The sequence below is a fragment of the Bactrocera oleae genome, chromosome 4 (genome assembly GCF_042242935.1).
Source record: "Bactrocera oleae isolate idBacOlea1 chromosome 4, idBacOlea1, whole genome shotgun sequence".
NCBI lineage: Eukaryota > Metazoa > Arthropoda > Insecta > Diptera > Tephritidae > Bactrocera > Bactrocera oleae.
Genome location: NC_091538.1, coordinates 69935354 through 69960442, shown reverse-complemented (window position 1 = coordinate 69960442; position 25089 = coordinate 69935354). Strand labels below are relative to the sequence as shown.

Below are 25089 nucleotides of genomic sequence, written 5' to 3'. Positions count from 1 at the left end.
CGAGACGGGATAAATATTTGAAAAAAAAAAAAAATTGTGAAAGGTGCGAGCGGAAAGCAAAATGCCATTATTTTTTTAAGTGCGAAAATTAGAAAGAAAAATTTACAAAAAGTGTATATAGTGTGGAAAAATCGCTGTGCCTGTGTATGTGTGTGTGTAGCGTAAAAACGACGCTGATTGGCGCGACACAGCGCGAAGTTGGGGCCAAACAGCAGCGGTGCGGAGCAGAAGCGCCTACATATATACATAGCCAAACAAGCAAGCATATACACCGTTATCGCGCACACATACATACATATTCGTTTGTGTATTACAAATGTACATATGTACTAGCTACCCTAAAATAAACGTCCCGCTCGCGGAAAATCTGTACCCATTGTCGTTTGGTCAACATCGGGAATAGCAGCGTCGTCGGGACGTTGGCGTTGGCGATGGCGTGTACGTCGACGCTTACGTTGCTGCGTCGTCGTCATGCTCATCGACTACTACAAAAACATTCGCATATATGTATATATGTGTATGTGTGTGAGCGTAATGTTTGGTTTTAGCATATTTTGCCAGTGTGTGTGAGTTTTTGCATGCGTGCGCAGCCAACGTCGTCGTTGTTGGCATTGCAAATATGATCGTTGTACTGCTGGAATGAAATGAAAACAAAAATACATAAAAATAAGTAAAGAATTCAAAAGTAACCATAAAAAGTGTCAAGATCAGCTAGGAGACATATTGAAATCTTTGGAAAAAATATGCATTATATACATATGTACATACATGCATACATATGCACATCTGTATAATAAAACATTCATTTGTTGTTTACCAATTTTAAATCGGTAATATTAATTGTTAAAAAAGACAGAACAAATTAAAAAAAATTTTAATGCAAAAAATTATTAATTTAATTATAAATTTCTCATATGCATTTGAGAATAAACAAATATCATTTATTGAGAAAATTTGATATCTCGACCATATCAAAAATAATAATAATAATAATAATAATAATAATACTATTAGTAATAAGAATAATAATAATAATAATAATAATAATATTAACAATAATAATAAATCAAACTAAAAAAGAAAATAAAATTGTTACGAAATTCTGAATTGAGTTATTTTCTGAATTTTTTATTTGCAATGAAAACTTCTGAAGATCTTTGCAAAGGATGCTTTGACAAAAAAATTAATTTTGCTAAACTTAAAGTTTTAAATTTAAAAATTGATAAAAAAATATTAGGCAATTTTTATATCTACTTAAAAGTGTATATATAATGAAGAATGGTTGAGAGGACATTGTGCATTCTTTACACTGTACATTTTTATTTATAAAGAACATGGCGACACCTTGCTGCCAACATCTGCGTGAATTTTTGCAAAAATTTCGTATCACGCGTTTGAAAGTCAGCTGGCTTTATTAACAAATTTGGCGTACACGCACGTAGCTGTGGTTGTGTTAGTACGCCCCTAATAGATTCACTACTGACAATCTGAAAGCTTTCACTAGCGTGTGCGCTCTTTTCAAACTTCATTACGCTGAAGCTATTATACATACATACTTTCTTTTCGCGGCACACACACGTACATAGCTATGGTAGAGTGCTGTAAAAATCTGTTTAAGTGACTTTGTGTTTTTCTAATATTCACATAAGAAGAAATGGTAATAATAAAAAAAATATAAAAAAAAGCAGCAAACTTTTGAATTTACCGCCCATTCACGCGCCTTTATAAATGTCTGCAGTAACGTACGTATGTATATATGTAAGGCAGCTAATGCGAGACACTTTAAAATTCCAGTAACAGCATTTACTACTCTGCTCCGGCATCATCCTGTCCCGTATGGCGCCAGTCTTCACATATATATTTGCATAGGTGTATTCGTAGTCATCCAGCAGAGTTCCTAAATACACATTCGCACGTTTTGTATCACACATGCAAAAGTATATATGTATATACATAGATATGTATGGCGAAGTGTGACAAAGCTCTTTTACGGCTGTTAAGAAAAAAATCTGTCTCTCTACCCTCTGCCCACCTCTGCTATCCTCTGCGTTATGTATCGCTTATTTCCAGGAAAAGTTTACCCCACCTGCTGCTTTTTGATTTGCTTTTCAAACACTTTCGCTGCTCTCACAGGTCCTTAAGTGCAGCGACACACACACACACAGCCATACACACATACGATTTCATTGTTATTTTGTTCTTAATTATTTTTTCCTCGCTTTTCCTTGCCTTTATTTAAGACTACCATCTTTTTGCATATATCCTTTATCGATGAAAGCCATCAATTTGAGAGTGTGGGCGCAAGTGATTCTGCTGTTGGTGTGTGGTTTTTTGTGTGACTTTTATGGGTCTACGTTGAAATGTGTAGTTAAATGTATACTTATGCATAGTCAGATTTTTGTATATGAATATCTTTTTAAGGCTCCGTTGAAAATTTATCAATGAGATCAATGAGAACTTTCTTTTTTATTTTTTTTAATTTTCTACGCAAGGCGCACTAATTCTTCATACTATTATATAATGCTTTATTCTATTGAGTACATTTGATTTTACGTTAGCGGAAAAAGTACTGCTGTAATAAAAGTGCTATAAAATCAATGTTTGCAGCTACCAACACTGCGTATGAGTGATATTTTAACGTTTAGTTAAAAAGGCCCTACAATCAACCGATTTACATCAATACGATTTTAGTCTTTGATTCTGTACTTATTTGAATCCAAAAATTCTATGCTAAGATACTAGTTATGTGTATAGTGGTAACTGTTCCAAAAAAGAGGTGATACGTGGGCTGAAAATTCTATGGCGTAACAATGAAATAACCTTTTTAATGTCGCTACTTCTTGAGTTATGAGTTTGTGGAATCGGTTCTACAACATTTCAATACCGTTTTGATAGTGTATAGCGTACAGGCCTTCAAAATAGGCGTTTACTTCCATCTTGATCTCCTTATTTCTGTGAAATCTTTCTCCAGTCAAGCATTTTTTGATACAAAATGATCGATGTCCAAATAAAAAAAGGAGTTTCTATCGAGTTCAAAGATTTTTTATTTTTAAAAGTTCGTGATGTGATAATATGACCTGCGCGAAATTCATTTTTATTTAGAAAAGCTCAAAGTGGTGCCAATAACTTGAGAACAATTGGTTGGCATGTTATGAAACTTAGAGATTATTCTACTTAAGGTTGGTACTCTAAAGCAATGCTTAAGATTTGTTTGTTTGTGGCGCGATCTTACCAAAGGTCAAAGATTTTTCAGTCCATACAGTATATATGCATATGTACGCACTCAAAAATATGCCGAAGTTACTCTGAAATCAAGTGAAAAATTTATAAAAAAACTAAAATTTTTGTCTCTAGTTACGTTGTTGTCATAAGTAGTAGTGCTAAAGACATTTGTGGATTCTTAATGATGAGAAAATAACAAATGTTTATAGTAAAGAAAATTACGACAGGTATAATTGGTTAGTAGAAATTTAGACAAAGGCAATAGAGAGTCAAAATAATTTGATTATCGGCATTAATTTCGAGCAACATATATATTTATTTAATTGCATACATATCTATTGGATACACACAAAGTCTTTTGTAAAAAATATAATATGTATATAGTATAAGGTATTTTACATATACCTCTAACCCCGAAACAGCAGAAATCACCACAAAATGACAGCCAAAAAATGCAGTAATATGTATGTATGTATATGTTTAATGAAATAAAAAGTGGCAAGTAGATGCAGAAGTGAAAAAATGCAGTGAAACCAAAATGAAACCGAAATCGAATTCAATTCAGGCGACAAGTGCATAAAATGCAAGTGTGAAAACAAGTAGAAGAAGCAGTAAATTTATTAACGAATTCCGCATTTGTGTCAACAGTGCAATGCCTTCAACGAAACAACGTTAACACTTCAACATTCGCGAAAAAAGCATAAATAAACAACAACAATAACACCAAATTAAGCCGTGCAGCGGTTGCAACCGCAAATAATAAATTAAATCGACAACAACAACAAATGCAAGAGAATACATCAAGCATATACAAACATACAAATACAGATAATGCGCCAGTGAGCAAGTTGGACTGGACTGATCGCTCAGAGGCATAGCCCGTAAAGGTCACATTTTCTTCGGGCGTACGTGCAACGCATATTACCACAGGTAAGTGTCGTCAGTCAGCCAGCCAGCTGGTCGATCGACCAAGTTGTTGTTTGCCTATTTGGAATGCAAACCGCAAATATGGTAATGCTGTGACTCAATGCTCTTGCTGTTGCAGTTTCAATACGCTGTTCTGATTGACTGCAAATGAAACACATATAGACAAGAGTCGATAATTTTTTAAACTAAATATAATATTAGCAGCATGAAGTTCATTGGAAAAAATTGTAAATATAAAAAAATTTAAAGAAAAAATAATTTACGTACGATCTGAGGTTGTGAGGTGGAAGGCAAAGAGATAAAAATAAAAAAGCAATAACAAGGTTATTTGAATTTTTTAAATAAATTTTGAGGTTATGCGAAAACTTAGCAAGTGTCAAGACAAAAGTTGTAGATCTTTTTATTACCTATAACTTTGCCTTTTAATTTTTTTCGACACAGTTTAACTCAATTCCAACGACGACTACAGCCTCACTCAATTTCTTCCTTTTCCAACGAGTTTCATCCTACTATTATTTTTTCACTTTTCAACATTTTCAACAACGGCTTCAGCCGTGGTCTAATGTATTTAATAAAAGCTAAGTTAGGTATTTTGATTTACAATATATTAAAATCTGGGATTATCCTATGCAGATATTTCATACCAATTCATGGAGCCTGTTTCTAATCTATTGTTTGATATGAAACACAGCCTCGAGTCTCGAATAATTTGCTTAGTGTGACTCAAAATATACCAATCACTTTAAGTTGACTTATGCTACTTTTACATATCGGCACAAATACCATTTTATCAAATTTGACCCGCATTGGTTAATTTAAACTCCGCGCATAAACTGAATCGATACTTTTATTTCTCGAGAAATGTAAACTTTTTTTTTATGTTTGTGTGAAATTTGATCTCCATATGTCACTTAACGTGTGGTTGGCAGCTGTTTGTTTACAGAGCGAGAAGTTTGTCTGCGAATTTTTTCATGGAAAATCCAATTAAAACACCAAAAGATCTGAATATTTTGCAAAAAAACTTCAAGTATACATAGGTCGTCATGAGATGGTTGACAACGTAGTTGAAGACTCTATATTCATCCATCATTACTGGTGACAAGATGTGAGTTTCTGAATTTGAGGTCGAAATTGTCGAACAATCTAGCGAATGGCGCTCCAAAAATGAGCCAAAACCGAAAAAAACCAAAATTCGTTGAAGGTATTGTAGGCCATCCCAGCCGACTAATAACATGAGTATAGAAAATTGGATTAAATGTTGGGATAGTTGTATTGGCGCAGGAGCTTATTTTAAAAGCGTTTATTAAGATTTGTATTAAAATAAAATCAAATGTTATAGATATATTTATACTAAAAACGCTTGAAGTAAACAATTTGCTTTTGATCAGCTTTTTAGATAAATATCGTTTATGTCCAACTACATTTTTAATATTTTCATTTAACCTGCTCTATGAATTTCCTCTTTCACCACTCTCTACCTTAAATACGCGATATCGAGTAATTTTTGCGGGTTTAGAAACTGGTAATAGTCTTGGGGATACGTTTTTTCTGATATAGTATCCACACTGACGAGAAATAGTGGATTATTTTAACGAAGTCCCTGCAGTTATTTCAAATGTATTACGAATAAGAGCTTTCGAGCCTACAAATAAAAAACGGCTTTTATTCGCTTTAATCATATCGGCAACACAAACGCTTCGTTTACTACTTGGACTCGCTTGATTTGCGGTCGTGGTTCGCTTCAACGGACACTCGTCACTTAGTTGACTTCGGTTTGCAGTGCTACCAACGAGCACAGGCATTTTCAATTAACGCCACCAGCGCATCCATAATTTAATTGATTATTTTGTTCGTCTATAAACCATTACCACTTACCGTTGTTGTGCCGAATGCTGCATCATATGAAATCTCCGGACGTCATTTAACTCAATATCTGCCAAGAGTCCTCGGCAATGTGTGCAGTCGTTAAATATTTACGGTTAATAAGGGGTAGCTGGTAACAACAGCATAAAAATAGTACTTTCACACAACAACAAAACGCATGTGCAACTAACGTTTATGTATGGGTGGGTAACTGTATTTACATACATACACACAGATAGACATAATGAGTGTGCGCTGCAATGTTCGCTTGCTTTATTCAGCTGACTGATTGACAACGTGGCTGACGTGGTGGTCATAGATTTTATACGCTAGTGTTGTAATGCCTACGCTCTAAACCCTCCAACGTGCTAACACGCCTGAAAGGCTACAACGAAATATTACAGTTTAATGCTGCAAGCGTGTTATATTACTTTCGGCCTTTGTTGTTATTGCTGTTATTGTTGCCAGTGATGCTATCGTTATTTAAGTGCCGACACAATTGCGGCAACTGCCATTGTAGCGGTTTTGCGGTTAAGCTCATTGCTCACTTGCGCGCTGTGCGCCTGTATGTGTCGCATTCTAAATTTACGCTTCACGAGTACACCTACTGATATATGCGAATGTGTTCGTGATGCTGCCGAGACTAATTGACTGATGGTCTATTTTACAGTTCATTTTCATTTAATTTGTGTGAGGAGGAGTTGTTCTACCAATGTAGAGGCACGTGCAGTGTATCTAAAACGATCGATCTTTATTGTTTCGGTTGGAACATTTGTTGGCCCAGCTATTTCATTGATGGATGACAATAAGCGCTCATGGCAGGGAATAGGTAGAAAAGAGAACAGTGGTGCCAGGCATTTATCCAGGTAGTTTTTTATGCACACCCATGTGTGGGCAGCCAAAGCAAAGCCAACAATTCCAATCATTTGCGGGATGCCTATGACGTATACTAACACTGTTCGAATACCACGCACATTTTTCTGGTAATTTCGCCCATTTTTCATTGCGTGCCCCAGCGGGTGCGTGTGGTTGTGCACCTTCGCGCTCGTTATGCTGAATGAGCCGATTGCGTGCGCTTGACCATTGCCTTGCGATTCACATAAATTAGCGCCGGCAGTTTTGTTTAAGTCTAATTTGTAAATTTTCCAGTATTTATCATCTTCCATTCTCGCAGAGTCTTCACTGTACATGTGTTTTTCTGTTTTTCTGCTTTTATTCTTATTTTTTGCCATTGACTTTAGTTTTTACTTCTCACTGCCGCTTCGGTATTATTGTTCTGCTTTTCGTCCATTAAATTGCCTCCCAGTGACGCGCTAACGGTATGTAGTTGCCAATAAAACACTTCCGGTTTTGATGTTTTCATTTTGCGTTGGCTATTTTCCATACAACTTTTTATTGACGTTAGACCTTTTCACAATTTTATAAATGGAAATGTTTCGCAGAAAATCGCCCACACTGACTTTGCCGCATGGAATGCGAAGTACTTGTATATAATAAATAAATAAATAAAAATACAAATAACACTAATATTTAATGGAAGAATTTTTCGCCTTTTTGGTTGGTCATTTTAGTAAAAATTTTAATACGTGAAATTCCATGGATAACAGTTACTAATTTTGTTTTAAAATACAATCTGTAATTGATAATATTTGGTTTTATTGCAATTAGAACACACTGAATTTTTCAAGCAATTTAAAAAAAATATGTTTACTTCAGTTCACAAATAAAAAAGTTTTCCATACAAGCACTTGATTCCGATTGTTCAGTTTGTATGGCAGCTGTACCCTATAGTGGTCCGATATCGCTGGTTCCGAGAAATGAGGTGCTTCTTGGGCAGAAAAGAAAGTGTGCAAAATTTCAGAGTGACATCTTAGAAACTGAGGGTCGAGTTCGCGTATGTATATACAGACATGCGGACAAGGCTAAATCGATCATCATTTATTTATATATAAATTTCGTTTCAAACTGCATGACAAACTTTATATGCCCTGCTCAGGGTATAATAGTGGAGCTTTTTTAGATAAATTTAAGTATTTAAGTAAAGTATGCCACCTGTTTAAAAAAAATAAAAGTGGAAGAAATATAGTTAAGATAAACTCTAATAACTGAAACGATTTGAGCAAGTAAAAATTTGAAAATGATTTTTAAGAAAGGATGCCACCTGTTGAGCATTCAGCATAACAGACTATCTTTAATTCTCTTTGAAATTAAATCTTTGAGGGGCACACTTAGTGTGACAGCGACGTCTATTTTATGAATATATATATATTTTAAAAATACATAATAAAAGTTTTGAAGTGAAAAATTAAATATTTTTCGTGTTATACGCGATCTTTGACGGTGCTTAGAAAAGATCCTCTACGGTTGCAGTGATTTCGGCCTTTTCCATGGATGCAATCTAAAACAAAATTCTCTACTAGAAGGTATTGTCCCTACAATGGCCTATGGTCGAAAAACAAATCAAAAATTGACAAAATGGCGTCGTTTTAAAAAGTGGAATTTTACCCAAATTTCGATTTGGATACGAAACATAATTAATAAAGGCGTTCCAAAATTTTTAGGTTAGAAAAGCTAAGAGCAGAGCTACTATTTTTAGAGTCGTCTCATAAAGTGAATATGAAGAAAAGAGTAAATCAAAACTATGCACTAATTAAACTTTTTCCTGTATTTTTTGCCAATACCCACTAGTTATTGGAGGGCTATAAGATAATTGAAAAGCCAAAAGAAAATTGAATGAATGTATTTTCTGTCTGCTCACTCTAAAGTTCGACAGCTCGCATATTGAACTACTTATTGAACAACTTGGCTATTAGTGATTCGCATTTCATGCAAACCGTTAGTATTCATCTATAGCTGTACATATGTATGTACATATGTATACATTGAGTCACTCAATTACTTGCGGTGTTCTTATACTCAGGCAATAGAGGAATCTTAATGAATTGCTGCTGAAATGGCCGAGCGCAAAGAGCAAAGCTGGAGAGGAATTGAGGACGGAAGGGGAGATTTATACATTTGTCATGTCAAAATGCAAATTGTTTGCCGCAACGTATTTTTTGCTTGAAATTTTTCATTTTTCACCCAAACGGCCAACAAAAACGGCATGAAGAGGAGCAGCTACATAAATAACTAATAAATGTTTGTTGTAGTTGGTGGATTTCATTTGTCGTAGTAGATTGGAATATAAACGCAGAAAAGCTATCTTGAATTTATTGGCGGCTGTCTTCTCTGGATTCACTTTGAATTAGCTGGGCATGAATCATCATCAGCTGCTGCGATGCTTTGACGCATTTAGTGGGAGCGGGCGTAAGGTCTGGCTCTAGGTGAATAGGGTTAATGCTGAAATTGTGGAAGTAAAAGTTGCCTTGTGGACGTCAGTCAATGGACAGCTATGGATGGCGATAACAATAACAACAAATCGACTGTGACGATGGCAATGGCAGCGACAGCGGCTAAGGAATGCCACTTGGCGTCACTCGGCATCTGTGATTATAAACAACCACCTCACAGTGAAACACACAAAATAACACACACACACACTAATACCTGCATACATAGTTTCGTGGGCAAACATGTGCTCATACAAATATTATCCAATTCCATGCATGTTGAGCTACAAATTCGAAATGAATTCGGCTACTCATTGTTTTGCTGAGTTTGCAGAGGCGAAATATTTCGCAGACTTGTCTTTTGCTTATAGTATTTATTTTAAAAATTTCGTGTGCATACCTAATTTACTACACATATATGTATATATAGATGTAAACGACATATGCACATGTGAGCTGCTCAAGTATATTGCCAATGCTAATATTATGAAATTACAATTGAAAAGTATTCATTGATTTTTATTGAAAGCAAGTGTGAATGTACATAAGTAGAAGAGTTTTTTCCGTTTTGGGTTTTTTGACTTTTTTTGCTACATTTATTCTATGGTAAATTGTTAAATGCATTTTAATCTAATTATATAAGCACTATAAAATACTTCCGTGGCAAGTCAATCACCTCTGCGAAAGCTACGCTGCGCTTCTTCAACTAAAAATTTCTTTTGTATATTTTGACTTACTTTACTTTACCATATCTGTTGCGAAGAGTTCTTATCAGCACACTTTTTCTGATATATTTATGTATCAAACTTCGATAGCAAGTCCATATTATGTTATAAAACAGTGGAAGGCAAATAAAAATAAATACTCATTCTTGAGCAGTGAATAAGAATTTTTAATTTATCAGATATGGTATTGAATTTATATGTAAATATGTGTTTGCATATATCTTATCTTCACTGTTATGAGAAAATATTTTTGGAAATATTATTTTGAGTTTGTTGTTATTTTAATTACATTTTGGGGTACAATTGAATAGCCCTAGCAAATGGATAGGAAGTTAGGCAAATTTATGTATCACGTTCTTAAAGTTTTGCTATAATTTCAGTACATAAAGCGTAGAAAACGTTATGTGAAAAGCAGTTTTGGTTTGTTTCCTAAAAGAGGCCGGAGAACTTCGTCCAATTTCCCAAACCACTTGTAAGTATTTTTGAGTCTTTGTGTGTCTTTTTGATATATGTCATTCAGTTGAAGCGTAAACAACAACAATTTTTACATCAGAACAGGGTATCGAAAATTGGCTTGATTAATTCTTGGCTGCCTAAGCGGCGCAGTTCATTTGAGATGGAATCCATAAATTGCTAGAGAGATGGAAAAATATTATTGCTTCAGCTAGGCAATACTTTGGATAGTACTAGCGAACATATTTTTTTAAAATAAACAATAATTTTTTGAAAACAAACAATACGCACGAATATAGTTTCGACTCAGTAGTTAAATTAGTTTGTCTTCTAAATCATTGCAAACAGTTTTCCAGTTGAATTCTGTATTATATATTATTCAGATTTCTCATTGTCTAATATAAACGATTACTAAAGTATTTCAGTTCTGTCAATTTTGAAACATAAAGTCAAGCCTATTCTTCAGAGGAAAACTTCTCATTACGTCAGGTATGATGAGAAACTTGTATAGAACTTACTTCATTTAGTTTTTTGAGAGCAGACTTTTCGGCGTAATTGTTTACAAAATGAGCATGGTTGATTCTGCGTTTGATTTCAAAACTGAGACTCTAATCAACTTTATTACATCAAAGTTCTCCACCAGTCTAACTATCTTCTTTATGCAATCTAGAGTAGACGGATAATCAGCTACATAATCTCTACTAATTTAGCTGGAAAATATTTCTTTTTCAATTAATTTGTTCATCTGCATCTTTTTTTCCTAGTTCTGGCATAAAACTTAAATTTATAAATGGTTACTCGGGAAAAGGACGTACAGCTTGTTTGAGATTTTTTTCATCTTACATTCCTGATAAGGCTTCATTACATTATATAATGGTGGGTCGCCAAAAAAAACATTTGAAAGAAAAATGGAAATTTAATTTTTAATCCCGAACACTGCTGAAAAAATGCTTTTTAGTTTTCAACTTGAAGCTGAGCTGAGTTGATTTAGCTATGTCCGTCTGTGTGTCCATCTTTCTGTATATATACAAACTAGTCCCTCAGTTTTTAAGCTATCGATCTGAAATTTTGCATCTAAGAAGCTGCTCATTTGTCGGAACGATTGATATCGGACCACTATAGCTGAAAGCTGTGAGCTTACAAACTGAACAATCGGGATCAAGTACTTGTATGGGAAACTTTTTTATCTTCAGTATCTTCACGAAATTAGGCACCAATTATTATATAAAGCAACAATGTATTCTCCGAAGAAATTGTTTAGATCAGATCCCTATAGAATATAGCTGCCATACAAAGTGAACGATCGGAATCAAGTTCTTGGAACCTTTGTATTTGTGAAGGGTATTATAGCTTTATTGCAACCGAAGTTAACGATTTTTCTTGTTTTTTTATTTTTCAATTCGTTATTTAGGATTAAAATTTAAATTTCCAATATAGGTTTTCAGAATGAAAATTTATTTCAATTTTTTAAATATTTATTTTTGATATTTTCGGTATTTGGAATTATATAAAATTTTCGTACTTAGAAAATAAGAAAAAAATTAATGCAAATGTTAATTAAATTGTATTTTTAGCGCATTATTTGCACCTCTGGTCGTAATTCTCTAAATAAAAATGTGAAACTTAGCGCTATTTAAACTAGTTAAGGTATAGGTTATATACTATTTCGTTTCTGTGTTTTTAAACTTCAAACAATTACACTGTAGTTTTGTCACATACACTTTTTCAAAATTCATATTCCACTCCAATTCGGATAACAGCAATCTATGGTGTATGCCCACATATTTCAAATGCAAACCTACACATGTATGTATATATGAACCTATGCCTGCATTTGAATGTGAAATAATCCTTTGGCAGCGACATTGCGGTATCCTCAGCATAACTTGTGGTTAAAAAACAAAACTTGTTTTGCACACATTTTTTTACCTTTTGTTCTTATTTAGTGATTTCCTGCCTTAATTACTTTCTAGTTGCACCTGCTGCCATTGTCCTCGTGCTCATGAACGTATACACACAGCCACATCTTGTAAGAAAGTGTAATGTATTCTTGTGTGTGTGTGTGTGTATTCTTACACTTAATGCTACAATGCTTGCATGTGTCAGTTCGTATGTGTGACTGTGTTTGGGAATGTGTTTGTAGGTTAGCGGAAAAGCATACTAGCCTTGTAATTTGCATTTCTTGCCATTTTCAATTGAATGTTGTCGCATATGCATAGCCCATATGTAGGTGTGTGTAAATATGTGAGTGTGTAAGCGTGTGCAAATAGCGCCTACATATTTGCACTTATACTTTATCTCAAAAGCACACAAGCAAGCATGTGTGCGTAGTTCTATGGCTTAAATGGCCACACATGCGCACACACAAAAGCTGTTCCATTTTTTGTTTTTGCCGCAGGTGCTGCTTGCCGCTGACCTCAATCGGAACGCGAAACACAAGCGACATTCACCACCTATTTGCAATATAACTAGCATCGCTGGCATATTTTTATTTACATATTGTGCATAGAAGAAGAGAATAACCCTTCAATGTGATATGTATCACCTGCCTCAAAGTAATTATACATAAGTACTTAATTCAAACTTAACATTTGTAAGCGTGAACTAGTGTGTTAAAGTGGTTTATGGATTAGGTTTGTAAGCATACATAAGTGCAAGGATAATATTATATTGCGAGTGAAAGCGGATTATTATAAATTTGCTACACATACAAATACTTCTATATTTTGTATAAAAAAAAAATAAATATTTAATGAAAGCTTTTCAGAAACTACGTTTTGTTTTTGTGAGTTTGTTTTTTAAAGAGGTATAAAAGGAATTTTCATCTTGATTCCGTTCGTTATGTTTGTATGGCAGCTATATGCTATAGTGATCCGATCTGAACACTTTCTTCAGAGATGGCACTTATGCCTTGAACAATAACACGTGCCTTATTTCGTGAAGATATCTCGTCAATGAGAAAGCTTTCCATACAAGCACTTGATTCCGATCGTTCAGCTTGTATGATAGCTATATGTTATAGTAGTCCGATATCGTCGATTCCAATAAATGAGTAGCTTCTAGGGGCGAAAAGAATGAATGTAAAGTTTTAGGTCTATATCTCTAAAACTGAGGGACTAGTTCACGTACAGACAGACAGACGGACATGGCTAAATCGAGTCAGCTCGTCACGCTGATCATTTATATAATATATGTATTACGTAGGGTCCTCGACGCTTCCTTCTAAAATGTGAATTTACAGAATATAATGTTCTTTAGTAATCGGCGATTCATTGTGAAAAATTTTGAATACCCTTGGCCCCTAGCCCATTTCCAGGAAGATCTCCGTACAAAATTTTCTATCGGTGAGGAAGATTTTTCTGCTTAAACTTAGCTCAAATCGAACACCAAAAAAATTTTTATTATTACAATAATTACTCTAGATAAATACAGGTAATAATCGAAAGATTAGTAAAAATCGCTACTTCCCCAAAAAAAAAAAACTATTTGCCGGATCAACTTCAAATTTTCGGAGAATGTACTCAAATATATTTACAATCGATATATCGATTATTTCTCGAGAATAGTAAAAAAAAAAAAAAAAAAAAAAATTAACTGTTGTTTATGGTTAAGGCTAGAAACAAATAATCTTAGATAAATGGCTAGAGGCTCAATACGAACATCGACAAGTTTTGAATGTTCCAATTCAGAACTTAACTCAAATTTATTTGCTCTCCTATTTGTAACCTCCTCCTTTTGCAGAGGTTACACTAAAAGTTCTAAGGATTTCATCCATATATATATGTATACATACATATGTGTACATCATGCATCCAATCGCGTTGTTATTGTTGCTATACATTTATTGTTTTTGTTTTTGTGACGGGCATTGCCACAATATCATTTCCATATTGGCAATATATCCTATTTTCCATCTTGTTGCATATTGCGAATTTTGTTGTTGTAATTTTTGCAAGGATATCTCAATGAGATAAAAGGATATATATATGTACATTTGCATACACACTCACTAACACTACTTGCCACATGCCACATGTTACATGCAACTGAGTCACTCGAAAATTCAGTATATTTGCATGCTTACGTACTTGTATATGTTTGAAAAACTAAGGTCCACACACACATATATGCATTAGTATGAATGAAAATTCATGTGCTCATATATGCATTATACATCCACGTTTAAATAAAATACTTGTGTGCATCTATAATATCTATGTCATCTGCCTGAACTTGTGATGTTGCCCACTAGAGATTTTCTACAGTTTATTGCAAATGTTTATCATACGCCCTGCACCACAAATAGTTGTTTTCAATTTTTGAGAAGAAGCTTAAGAGCTGAAATATTTATTGAATGTTTAGTAAACATTTTCTAAAATAGTTTTGCTAATTTTGTATTACATATTTCAATACTTCGACAATAAGTAAAATACAAAAATATAAAAAATGAATTTTTCGAATATGTTTTTTCAATAAATATACATAAAATACGTACGATATACGTACTCTTCATACAATTCTAGGAAATTTACGATTGTGTAGACCCGCTTGTCGTGTGAAAGGATTGCGTTGCACTTCGCCTTAGATAAAATGTGCACGTCTCGAATTCAAGACAATTTCCTTGCAGTTTTGAAAAGAGTTTTATTTACCTACCGTTGTTTGTAACATCTCAAACTTAAACTTGGATGCCGAGATGAGTTGAATTTCGGATGACTGTCTGTCGTAAGTAAAAATTTAGATATGGCTGTGAAACTGGGTATTCAAGAGAGATTGGTATTATTTATTATTAATGCCACCATTGCCGTCAAACGAAAATACATGAAATGCCATTTCTAAGTTAAAAATTAAGATACAAAACTGCAATTTGGTAAAGATTATCAAAAAAATATGAATGGGCTTAATGGGGTTTGAAATTATAGTTACAAAAGTGGATAATGGGCGTGGCACTGCCAATCTTAAGAAAATCACCACTTACTTTCCATATTTTCAAATTTTTAAATTCCATATGATTCCTTAACTTTATAATATAAAAATTAAACACCAATAAAGTGGTGGTCAGTATAAAACTATTCACATATAGTGCCTTTAAAGTATGCCACCTCTCGAATAAAAATTTTCGAAAGCGGACCATAACTTTTTAAGCCCCCCAATACCGATATGTTGACATCAGTGCCTTTGATTGACCTTTTACTAGAAATACTGTGTAATACTTGTATGCCAGATATTGTATATTATTGAAAATCAGATAGAATATTTTCTTGATAAAAATGTGTCATTGTGTGTAAAATCGGGTCAATATTTCCCTAGCTTTCACATCACTCGAATAAGCCCTTCCTTACCAATTTTGAATTAAATTAATTTGCATATCAATCAAATTAGAATTGCAAATAAACATTTCATTGGCAACGGTTTGAAATTGTCCCATCGTACACTCTTCAGGTCAATTGCTCCAAATCAAATAGAAAAAGCCATTTACTTGGAAACATGAACCAAAGTTTATGCAGTTTATAATTAACTTTAATATGATGCTTTTAAATCTGTAAAATTGATTGCGCTTGCAAAATTGGAATTTTATTTTATGATAAAGTTTTTGGTCAACCACTTAATAGCATTTTAATTAATTTGAATAATAAATACAATTATGTGACAGTTTTCCATTGACCCCATTTTCCAGTGGACAACAGTGTCACTGTCTATATGTATGTATATATTGCAGCTTATATCTTTCAACAGCAATAGTTCAGTTCAGTGGATTTGAGTTCAGCCAGGCGTTGAAGTCAATTTTATTGCAGAGCACATCCAATGTTTAGCAACCAAGCTGTTGCGGTTAGTGCCATCCAAAGGACATTTAACCAAACAAATTTACATGCACACCAACACCTGCACCACCCTGCTATTTATGGTAGTCACCAACTCGGCTGCATTGTTGTGCCAATAGACTGCTGTCTTGCGCTGCCTTCATCTCATTCACTCTTAACTCATTCTTTCGTCTGAGTAATCCGGTGTACAGTGTCCAATGTTTATTGTCCGTTGTCCGTTGTCCATTGCATTCATCTAATAGTTATTGACCGATATTTTGTTCTGCTTATTTGTTGCAAGCACACAGCATTTATTGACTTGTTGTTTTCTTGTGTTTTTCACTTTTATTGTATTGTGTATTTCACTTTATTTGCTTTTGGTTTCGTTTAATTCACGTTTTTTCTTCGTTCTCAATTCTATTGTTGCTTTTGTTTTTGCTTGTGTACATATTTTCTACTTGAGCTGATTGAACATCCAGCAGCGCACACAAATTGCTTCCTCGCTTATTGAAGGGGCATAAATTCAATAGGACACACCTTGCAACAATGTTTCATTGTGCTGTCACTGGGTTTTGTGCATTTGCTTTGCTTGAGTGATTGACTGACGGCTTGCTGATTCCATTGTAGGGAAGGGTGAGCCAGGCAAAGTATAGCTTAAAGGATAACACATACATGTGGGCGTGTTTGTAATTGATAGGGTTTGCTGAACGGCGCATATGTATCTGACTTTTATACAATTTGCTTGATGTAAGTTCAATGGAAACAATTAATTGGCCGGTTTGAGTGTCATACATTTTTTCCGAAAGTAATTCTAAAATTCAGTATAGAAGGTGGACAATTAATATTTAATACCATAAATCACAGGTTTGTATAATATGAAGTTGCACAATGAAAATTGGCTCGTCCATGTAAAAAATATGATTAAGAAATTCATATTTAGAGTAAACTTTCAAAAATGTCCAAACTAGATAGAAACTGAGAATCCATTAGTTAAAGCTTCGTTAGCCCTATAGGTGTTGTTCTGGATTGAAAATGTAAAGTTATGGTTGGGTTAGTCAATATTATATTTTGCCGGACATCCGGTCGTAGTGTTGAATGACGTGTAATACTAAGATCCGTATCTCCATAGTATCTAAAGGTTTTGAAGCAAACTTCTGTGACTTACGATGAAATATTGATACTTGTATATTATTCAGTCTATAACTATATTCGTGCAGTTTTTTTTTCAAAATTTGAACTTTTATTTATATATTCAATAAAAAAAACATGTTTAATAGCATTATTCTAAGCATTGCCCATCTAAAGCTATAACATTTTCCCATCTTTCTGGGCACTTGTGGATTCCTTGCCAAAATAACTGCGCCAATCACTCGCTTCAATTTGGTGATTTGCTAGTTCTTATCTTCATTGAGTAATGCTTCCAGTTCCGCATCTTCAAACTTTTTTGGCTGCACAGAACGTTCGTTGTCTTCCAAGAAAAAAATTTTAAATCGTTCAAACCACTTTTGACACATTCATAACGCTCATATACATCGATTATTATTATATACCCAATAGTAATTTTTTTAAAAACCACTACTACATTCAGATTATGTTTGAATTGAAAAAACTAGGTTAAAGCTTGGCCAATAGATTGTTAGCTCGATAATGTCTAAATCTTTTAAATGGAAACTTCTGAAAATAGGGAAAAAATTGAAATATATAATATTATGTATATGCATTGGCCACGGATGTTAGCAACATTGAGTTATATGCAATAACTAATAGTGATACCCGGTTCTTCTGTTGTTCATCCAGTCCATTTTTCTGCTTTTCTCGAAGTTTATTAGCATCATCAATAAGGATATGATAAAATGGTTTAATAACCTTATCGTAAACAATTCAATGAGTTTAAGATGTAGTTATGAAATTCAATATTTTGAGTAATTCTTGAAAGATGTCATTATTGGTCGATGGTTAATATTCACCTTCAAATTTTTAATTATATAATTCTGAAGAACATTTTTCAAAAAATTTGCATTTCTACTACACTCGTTTGCAGCAAAATAATTAATTTTCGTTACTTCTTATAAAAAAGGAATAAGAAAGAACAACTGTGCACTGCAAATTTTTTTTCTACTAAGTAGTTTGTGCAAGACGAGTGCATTCTGCGTAACATTAACATTAGCTGTTGCGGTCATATTTTAAATTAGTCCATAATCAACTTACGGAAATTGCATTTTATCCACTCATTAATATTTTTCCCATGGCTTTTCAGAAAGTGTGCGGCTTATGGCAGAATCTCTAATTTCTCCGCGCTTCGTTTTCATTCCAAACACCTACGAAGTAACAGCTATCAGCGGACACCACAAAATCTAAGCTGCGCACAAATATCTACGGACTTTGGATTGCAGGTGCGCCAACGTTAGTGTTGTGGGCGAATATTAGAGTGCATTTCCAGCGCTGACAGTTGAACACAACGAAATTGACGCGTTGATAGGCAACGGCTGGTGCTGAAAAGGGGGTGGGCCAACAGAGACTAGGCGGCTAGTGAGACTCTAAGTAACGTAGCGACGCAGGACGCACATAACTGAAAGGACTATACAAATTATGTGAGTATCGGAAGGCGAGTGGAAGTGTCTGACAAGGCACAGAAGCATGTTGCGCATACGCCACGTAGCGCTGAGCTTTTCAAGCCGGCTGATACGCGCACACAAGCACGCACCTAGACGTGTCAAGTTATCTTATGATATTAAACTTAACTATATTTGTTTTTAATATGTTTTTTGTTTTGTTTTTTTTTTCTTTGCCTCGCAGCATGTCTTGCACAGTTTCAGAGCTGCCTTCGGGATGTCACTTGCGTGGCATGAGCTCCACCTCGTCCACTGCGGTAGCGACAGTGGCGACGGTGGCGACCAAAACACAAAGCGGTGGCAGTGGAGGCGGTAGCAGCTCGAGTACAGGTGGTGGCAGCAATAGTGGCGGTCTCAATAAGGGCGGCATACACGTGGGCGGCATGCTGAGCACGACGAGCGCGCTGGGTGTGACAACAACGAGTTCACGTGGCAGTTCGGCGGGGAATGCGGGGGCGAGTTTGCTGCCCGAGACGTTGATGACGACGACGGCGATGACGACCAGCACAACACAACGACAGCAGCAGCAACAATCACAGAAACCCTGCTGTTTTTGCTGGTGTTGCTGTTGTTCGTGCTCGTGGTAAGTGTGGGGCGGGGCGTTTGGAATGCAAGCTCGTAGATCTGCACCTTAAGTGCCTTGCACTTTCTTGCAGCTATTGCTGTGCTATGTTGAAATTCCACAGCTTGATACTTTGAATTTCATGTAACTGACAGTTTTCTATTTGCTCACAAATTTTTCCTCACACTCGTTTTTTCTTTTTTATGTTATTTTTGCTTGCATATTTCTTGCGTTGGCTGCACTTGGCTTATCGCTGTCGCATATCGCACATCGCACATCGCAGGGCAAAGTGGTGAGTACACGAACGGAATTTATTAAAGATAATATTAAATTAATTTCAAAGTGCTTGAAGAATTTTCCAAAGCGGATTTAAAATTCTTCTTTAGTAACTAAATTAACTTAGTTTACTGCTACATAGTGGATTGCGAGTAGTTGTTGGTAGACAGTGCAATACAGCGGCTGTTCGGTTAGAAGAATGAACTAAAAATAGAAATATCCTGGCTCTGTTTAATTCGCGATATTCTTTGGACTCATATTAATTATTTTACTTTGTTAGATATACTTGAAGCCTTCTTCATGTTCAATTTGAAATTCTGATATTACTTTTTAAGTAATGTTAGAGGTTTTGCAGTTAATTTCAAAAGTTATGTCCAAAGTGCTTATATTCTCTTAGTTTTCAAATATTTTTTTTTTTTTTAATTTTTTATATATACCATGAATTGAGCATATTATAAGTAATAAATATAATTATATTTGTCCTTAGCCTAGCTATGGCCTGACTAGATGGCTCAAACTTTCTGTGTATTTTCATTATCAGAAGCAATAACCCGCTCACCAGGAGCGTGTCCATACATTAAAGTTCACTTACATATTTTCTAAAGCATCCAATTTATGTTCTGTCCTTCATCGAGTAAGCTAAGTTAAGTAAGCCTTGATCAGGATTGCAAATAATGCATTACAGAAATAATTGAATTGACATTTGAATTAATTGTTTTTATTTTGTAAACCCGTTAATCTTAATTGAAAACAATTTTTAACGTTAGAAATCAGATTGAAAAAAAAATAAAATTTAGTAAACATAATTATTATTCAGGAATATTGATCATTGAAACTATAGGTTTATGGTAACTGAAATAAGAAACATAAGATTGAGACTTGATATTATCTAAATATCTGGAAAATACCGCGTCAATGTTGGTCCCATATTTTGTTGTGGGTCCTTGTGAATCATTATTCATTTTCATTTGTTCCGAAAGAAAAGTTGTCAATCGCTCTGATTTTATCGCTGAAGTTGATTCTTTGAAAATCTTGATTTCTAATTTGAATTTTAAAATTTCTTACAAAGATAGTTTAATGCATATATTTTGGTTCTGGAATAAAAAATTATAAGTTATTTCCTCGGTGTGTCAAAAGTATTGTTTAAATCTTAGTATAGAGAATCTTTGTTTGATTTTTTGTATCCACCTAAAAATCGAATTAAAAAATAATGATAAAACTATTATATATATTTTTTATTAAGTAAAAGTAAAACCCAAAATCATTTCGGCCAAAAATCAAAATGAAAAACTATTTCTTTACTCAAAGCAACATATCACGTGAAACTGATGCCATTCGTTCTATGCATATTAAATAAGTAGTTAATTACTCATCAGATGCTTGTCACGGCCATCCGCCAACAGTATATACCGAGCTGTGACCTTTGTGCTCGTGCAATTTGCCATTTGAGAAATACTATTAAATCTGTACAACTTTGCAAATAAATGTCATTTACTGCTGACTCTCAAGCAGGCAACCCTACGCCAAGAAAGCGAGGAATAATGTGAAGTGGAGAGGAAAACAATATACAAAATTGTCAGATTTCAATTAAGTCTAGTTAAGAAAATGCTACAGATGATATTTTTCCAGTTTAAATACACACAATATACGTACAAATATATATATACAATATGACAGTATAGCAGACGGCAATAGAGCGCTTGTACATACACATGCATGTATATAGCACTGCGCGAGTTGATATTATATGATTGAATTAAACCTACATACATAACACTCGGCAACACAAGCATTCCAACCACAAATATTACGTATACGCAGTGCGGTGTTCTGCGAGCACAGCGCCAATAGAAGCGAGCCGACTCAAGTTGAGTACGGTTGAGCTGAGCCAAATTGCCAAAGAGACAAGGCGAGTGCGAAGTTGAAGCTATAACACCACATTGCGGTGAAGGAGTAAGGTGTGTGGGTTGCTTTCCCTCCAGATGAATGGCATTGTGTGTTGTAGCGCCACAGCATAAGCAGCGGGGAAGGAGCTGAAGTGCCCGAATTTTCGATGAACTTGTGCACAAGCAGACTTTCGCCATTCATTAAACTCGAGCAAATAAAGTGCAGGTCAGGTAGTTGGCAAATGAAGAGGTTTCGAAGGGACATAGGGGCGGCATAGGCGCCCCATACTGACAAGGTAGAGTTTCTGAGCAGAACTGTTGTGTATATACAGCCGAGCGAGACAAATATACATTGGTATATTATAACAAACTTGAATACTTGAAAATTTGTACTCGGCATGAAATATTATAAAAGGGTTGGTATGAAAAAAGTTCGGCAAAATTCGAAGTAAATATTCGTAGGTTTTCACTTTAGCGCATTTGTATGCTCTTTTCTGCCACCTACATAATTTTTATGTCTTTTATTTGCCAACTGTTTTTTATGTGTTTCTATCCACATGTTTACCTTACTCCATTTTATGCTCCACACAGCGTCGCACGCGTCAACGCATTCATACGGTCATGGTCGTTCAAGTGCTGTGCAAGCACACACTTATACATATATTTGTATTGCATATAAGCAATGTGTATAAGTATACTCGTAAATACTGGTCGTATCTGCTACAGTCACAATAATGCCATTTTGCGCCTGGCTTGTGGCACAGCTGTCGTGATGGATGAGACTGTAACCGTAGCAAATCCATAAAAGCGAGTAAGGTGTGAGGCACACGTGTGGGCGTCCAAAGGGCATACAACATGACTTGTCACACACATAATCACAAATATACGCACTCCTACACATGTACAGCACGTAAATGCGGGGGTCAAATAGAAAAAATATGCTTTTTTTTTAGAAAATCACACACAAATCGTGGACGTCAACAACCGCAGCATGGCTGGACTCCCGGAAAGGCAACGGATTCATTCATTTAATTTAAGGCGTAGCGTCCATGCCACAAGCACACACGAGAACATACAACAATATGTGTAGAAACTATTTTTTTTTTATGCAGCAAGTTTTTGTTGTTCTATTGTTAGCTATTAGCATGTGGAAAACTTCATTAGGCCATAGTTTATTGCAAGCTGGAGTTCATGGTGCCAATTAAAAGACTATATCACATTTATAACTAATACTCATCACTTATATTGTACGTATGTATAACTTGTATGTGTAAAATAGCAGGAAAACATCAAACGACCGCACATCAGAGAATCGCTCTGTCTACATTGATATATGTAATGTAAATTTGGTAATAATATTATAACTTCCCTAATTGCTTCAATCAGATTAGACACATACCATATTACCCTGTCTACCAGCCAACCTCATGCAACACACTTTACTTTCACGCCTTCCAATGCTGCTTTATTTTATAAATATTCTGCTGGCTTACAACAGCCAAGGAAAGCGTAACTGACGCTGCGTGGAAATGTATGAATGTGTGGATGCTGGAAATTCGAACTCACGCATTTGAAGTGAGAGCCTTTTAACAATTCGGATGTGGGAGTAGTTTTTGAAGGAGAGAGAGAGAGAGAGACAGTCAGGCAGAGAGAGAGAAAGAGAGTTTACAAAGAAAAGCTTTCTTCGCACAGAAATTTTTGTAGGAATACCAATATTTACTATATAAAAGATGTGCTTGTTTAATTTAAGGTTAGGCGCGTAATTACCTAGTTTTTATTAGCAACTCGGATACAATATGTCTATGTTCCAAGGCTTTACATTCTTAGATTTTAGTGGAGATTTTCTGAAGCTATCCGGTTTTTCGAATCACCTCAAATGGTATAATTATACCATTTTTCAAAATCTACAGGGTCAATTAAACCAAGAGTAATTACAACTTTGTGATATCACTTTGTCTATCTCTAAATTTTTTTGCTGATATTTATACTCGGCGATAATCTTAGAAGATAACAGGTAATAGGTATTCGCGATTTTTGACTCGAATAATTAAATCACCATGGAATGTTTGAAAAAAAGGAAAAATATGGATTTTGCTCCTAAAAAAATTGCCTAAAATTGCTAATTACTGACCATTATTGAAGGTTAAAATCTTAAACATTATTATTCAATTCAATGAAAGCCTATGACATGCCATCAAAACGTCAACGAATATAATTATTTTCGATTCAAAAAAATATCAACAGTACAAATAATTCCCGTTAACTTACTCTCTCGCTGCTGGCAACACTGTTTACTCACTTCTAGTAAAAGCTCTTGATTGCCGCTCCGAAATACGATGCACCCCAAAGGTTTGCATTCGGCACGAAATTTCATTCATAAAAATGCCAAACCATAAATGAAAAGCTCTCGAAGGCAGCCGAAAAGTTTAGCATACACGAAGATATTTGCAATGAATATTTCGTGTGTTTTTCACAACATGAGCGCTGGAATTTTGTGGCATTTTCGGGCATATTCTTATTGCCCTTACACATATACATAGCTACCAACCCCTGGACCCGTCTGTGCCAGTGTATGTAAGCAAATACACACATACATACATACGTATTTATGTCACTGCGTGTACTAACACAGTCTCCCTCGGGTATATACATTTGTATTGTACACATACTTTTGTATATTTGCGAGTGTGCGTGTGTGTATGTGTGTGTGTACTCTTCCGTCCATGAACTATGACAGCAATTTTGATTATTTGACAATAATGAAGCGACGGAAAGCAATGAAAATGTTGGCAAATATTTTAATTATGCATGTTGAATGCGGCATAGACGCAGCCAGTAGACACAGGGGCATTGCGGAAGTAATGCAGCAAAGTTGCTCCAAAGAATGTGGCGGAAATTGAGTTCGTATTGTTTTATGGCGCGTCATGACAGTTGTGGATGAAATGTGTAAAATCAAGAGAAAGTGGCATGCAAACGGGTTCTCAGCGCTGAACAACGCCCTGCACATGCAGACACATACACGTGTAAATAATTGTGCGGAGCAGTGAAGTGGCAGTGGGCGGTGTGGCAGCAATATGCCTTTTGATAATTTTGGCGAAAAATGTTTGAAAGGATTGTACAGAAAAGGGTAACTTAAGGAAATTTGCGTTCAAAATTGTTGATTTACTCTGCATAAACATACATATATACTTGTTAAGTGTACACTTGTGTGTGTTACTGCGTGTATTGCTCAATGGATTCTCACCACTTCTTGTTTATTACCGCAACATTCCTTCAGTGCGCTGTTTGTCTGCCTAGCTGTGTGTGTATGTATGTGTGCTGCTTTGGCAATAGTAAGTACCTTTTCAGCAGCTCCCTACTATTGGCGCCCGCTTGAGTCTCTTGCGGACACCTCGCGTGCCGGCTCTTATTCAGTGGCTGTGCCCCAAAAGCCCCT

General features: G+C 35.1%; 1 protein-coding gene across 1 annotated transcript in view; it reads left to right on the top strand.

The window, feature by feature from the left end:
• Dhit (Double hit) overlaps positions 1-25089 on the top strand; it is a 38352-nt gene that overhangs the window by 370 nt on the left and 12893 nt on the right. The window contains exons 2-5 of the mRNA XM_070108299.1: positions 3648-4152; positions 18575-18908; positions 19114-19512; positions 19775-19783. Coding sequence (XP_069964400.1) covers positions 19115-19512; positions 19775-19783 — 407 coding nt within the window. The 5' untranslated portion in view covers positions 3648-4152; positions 18575-18908; position 19114. The remainder of the gene's footprint in view (positions 1-3647; positions 4153-18574; positions 18909-19113; positions 19513-19774; positions 19784-25089) is intronic.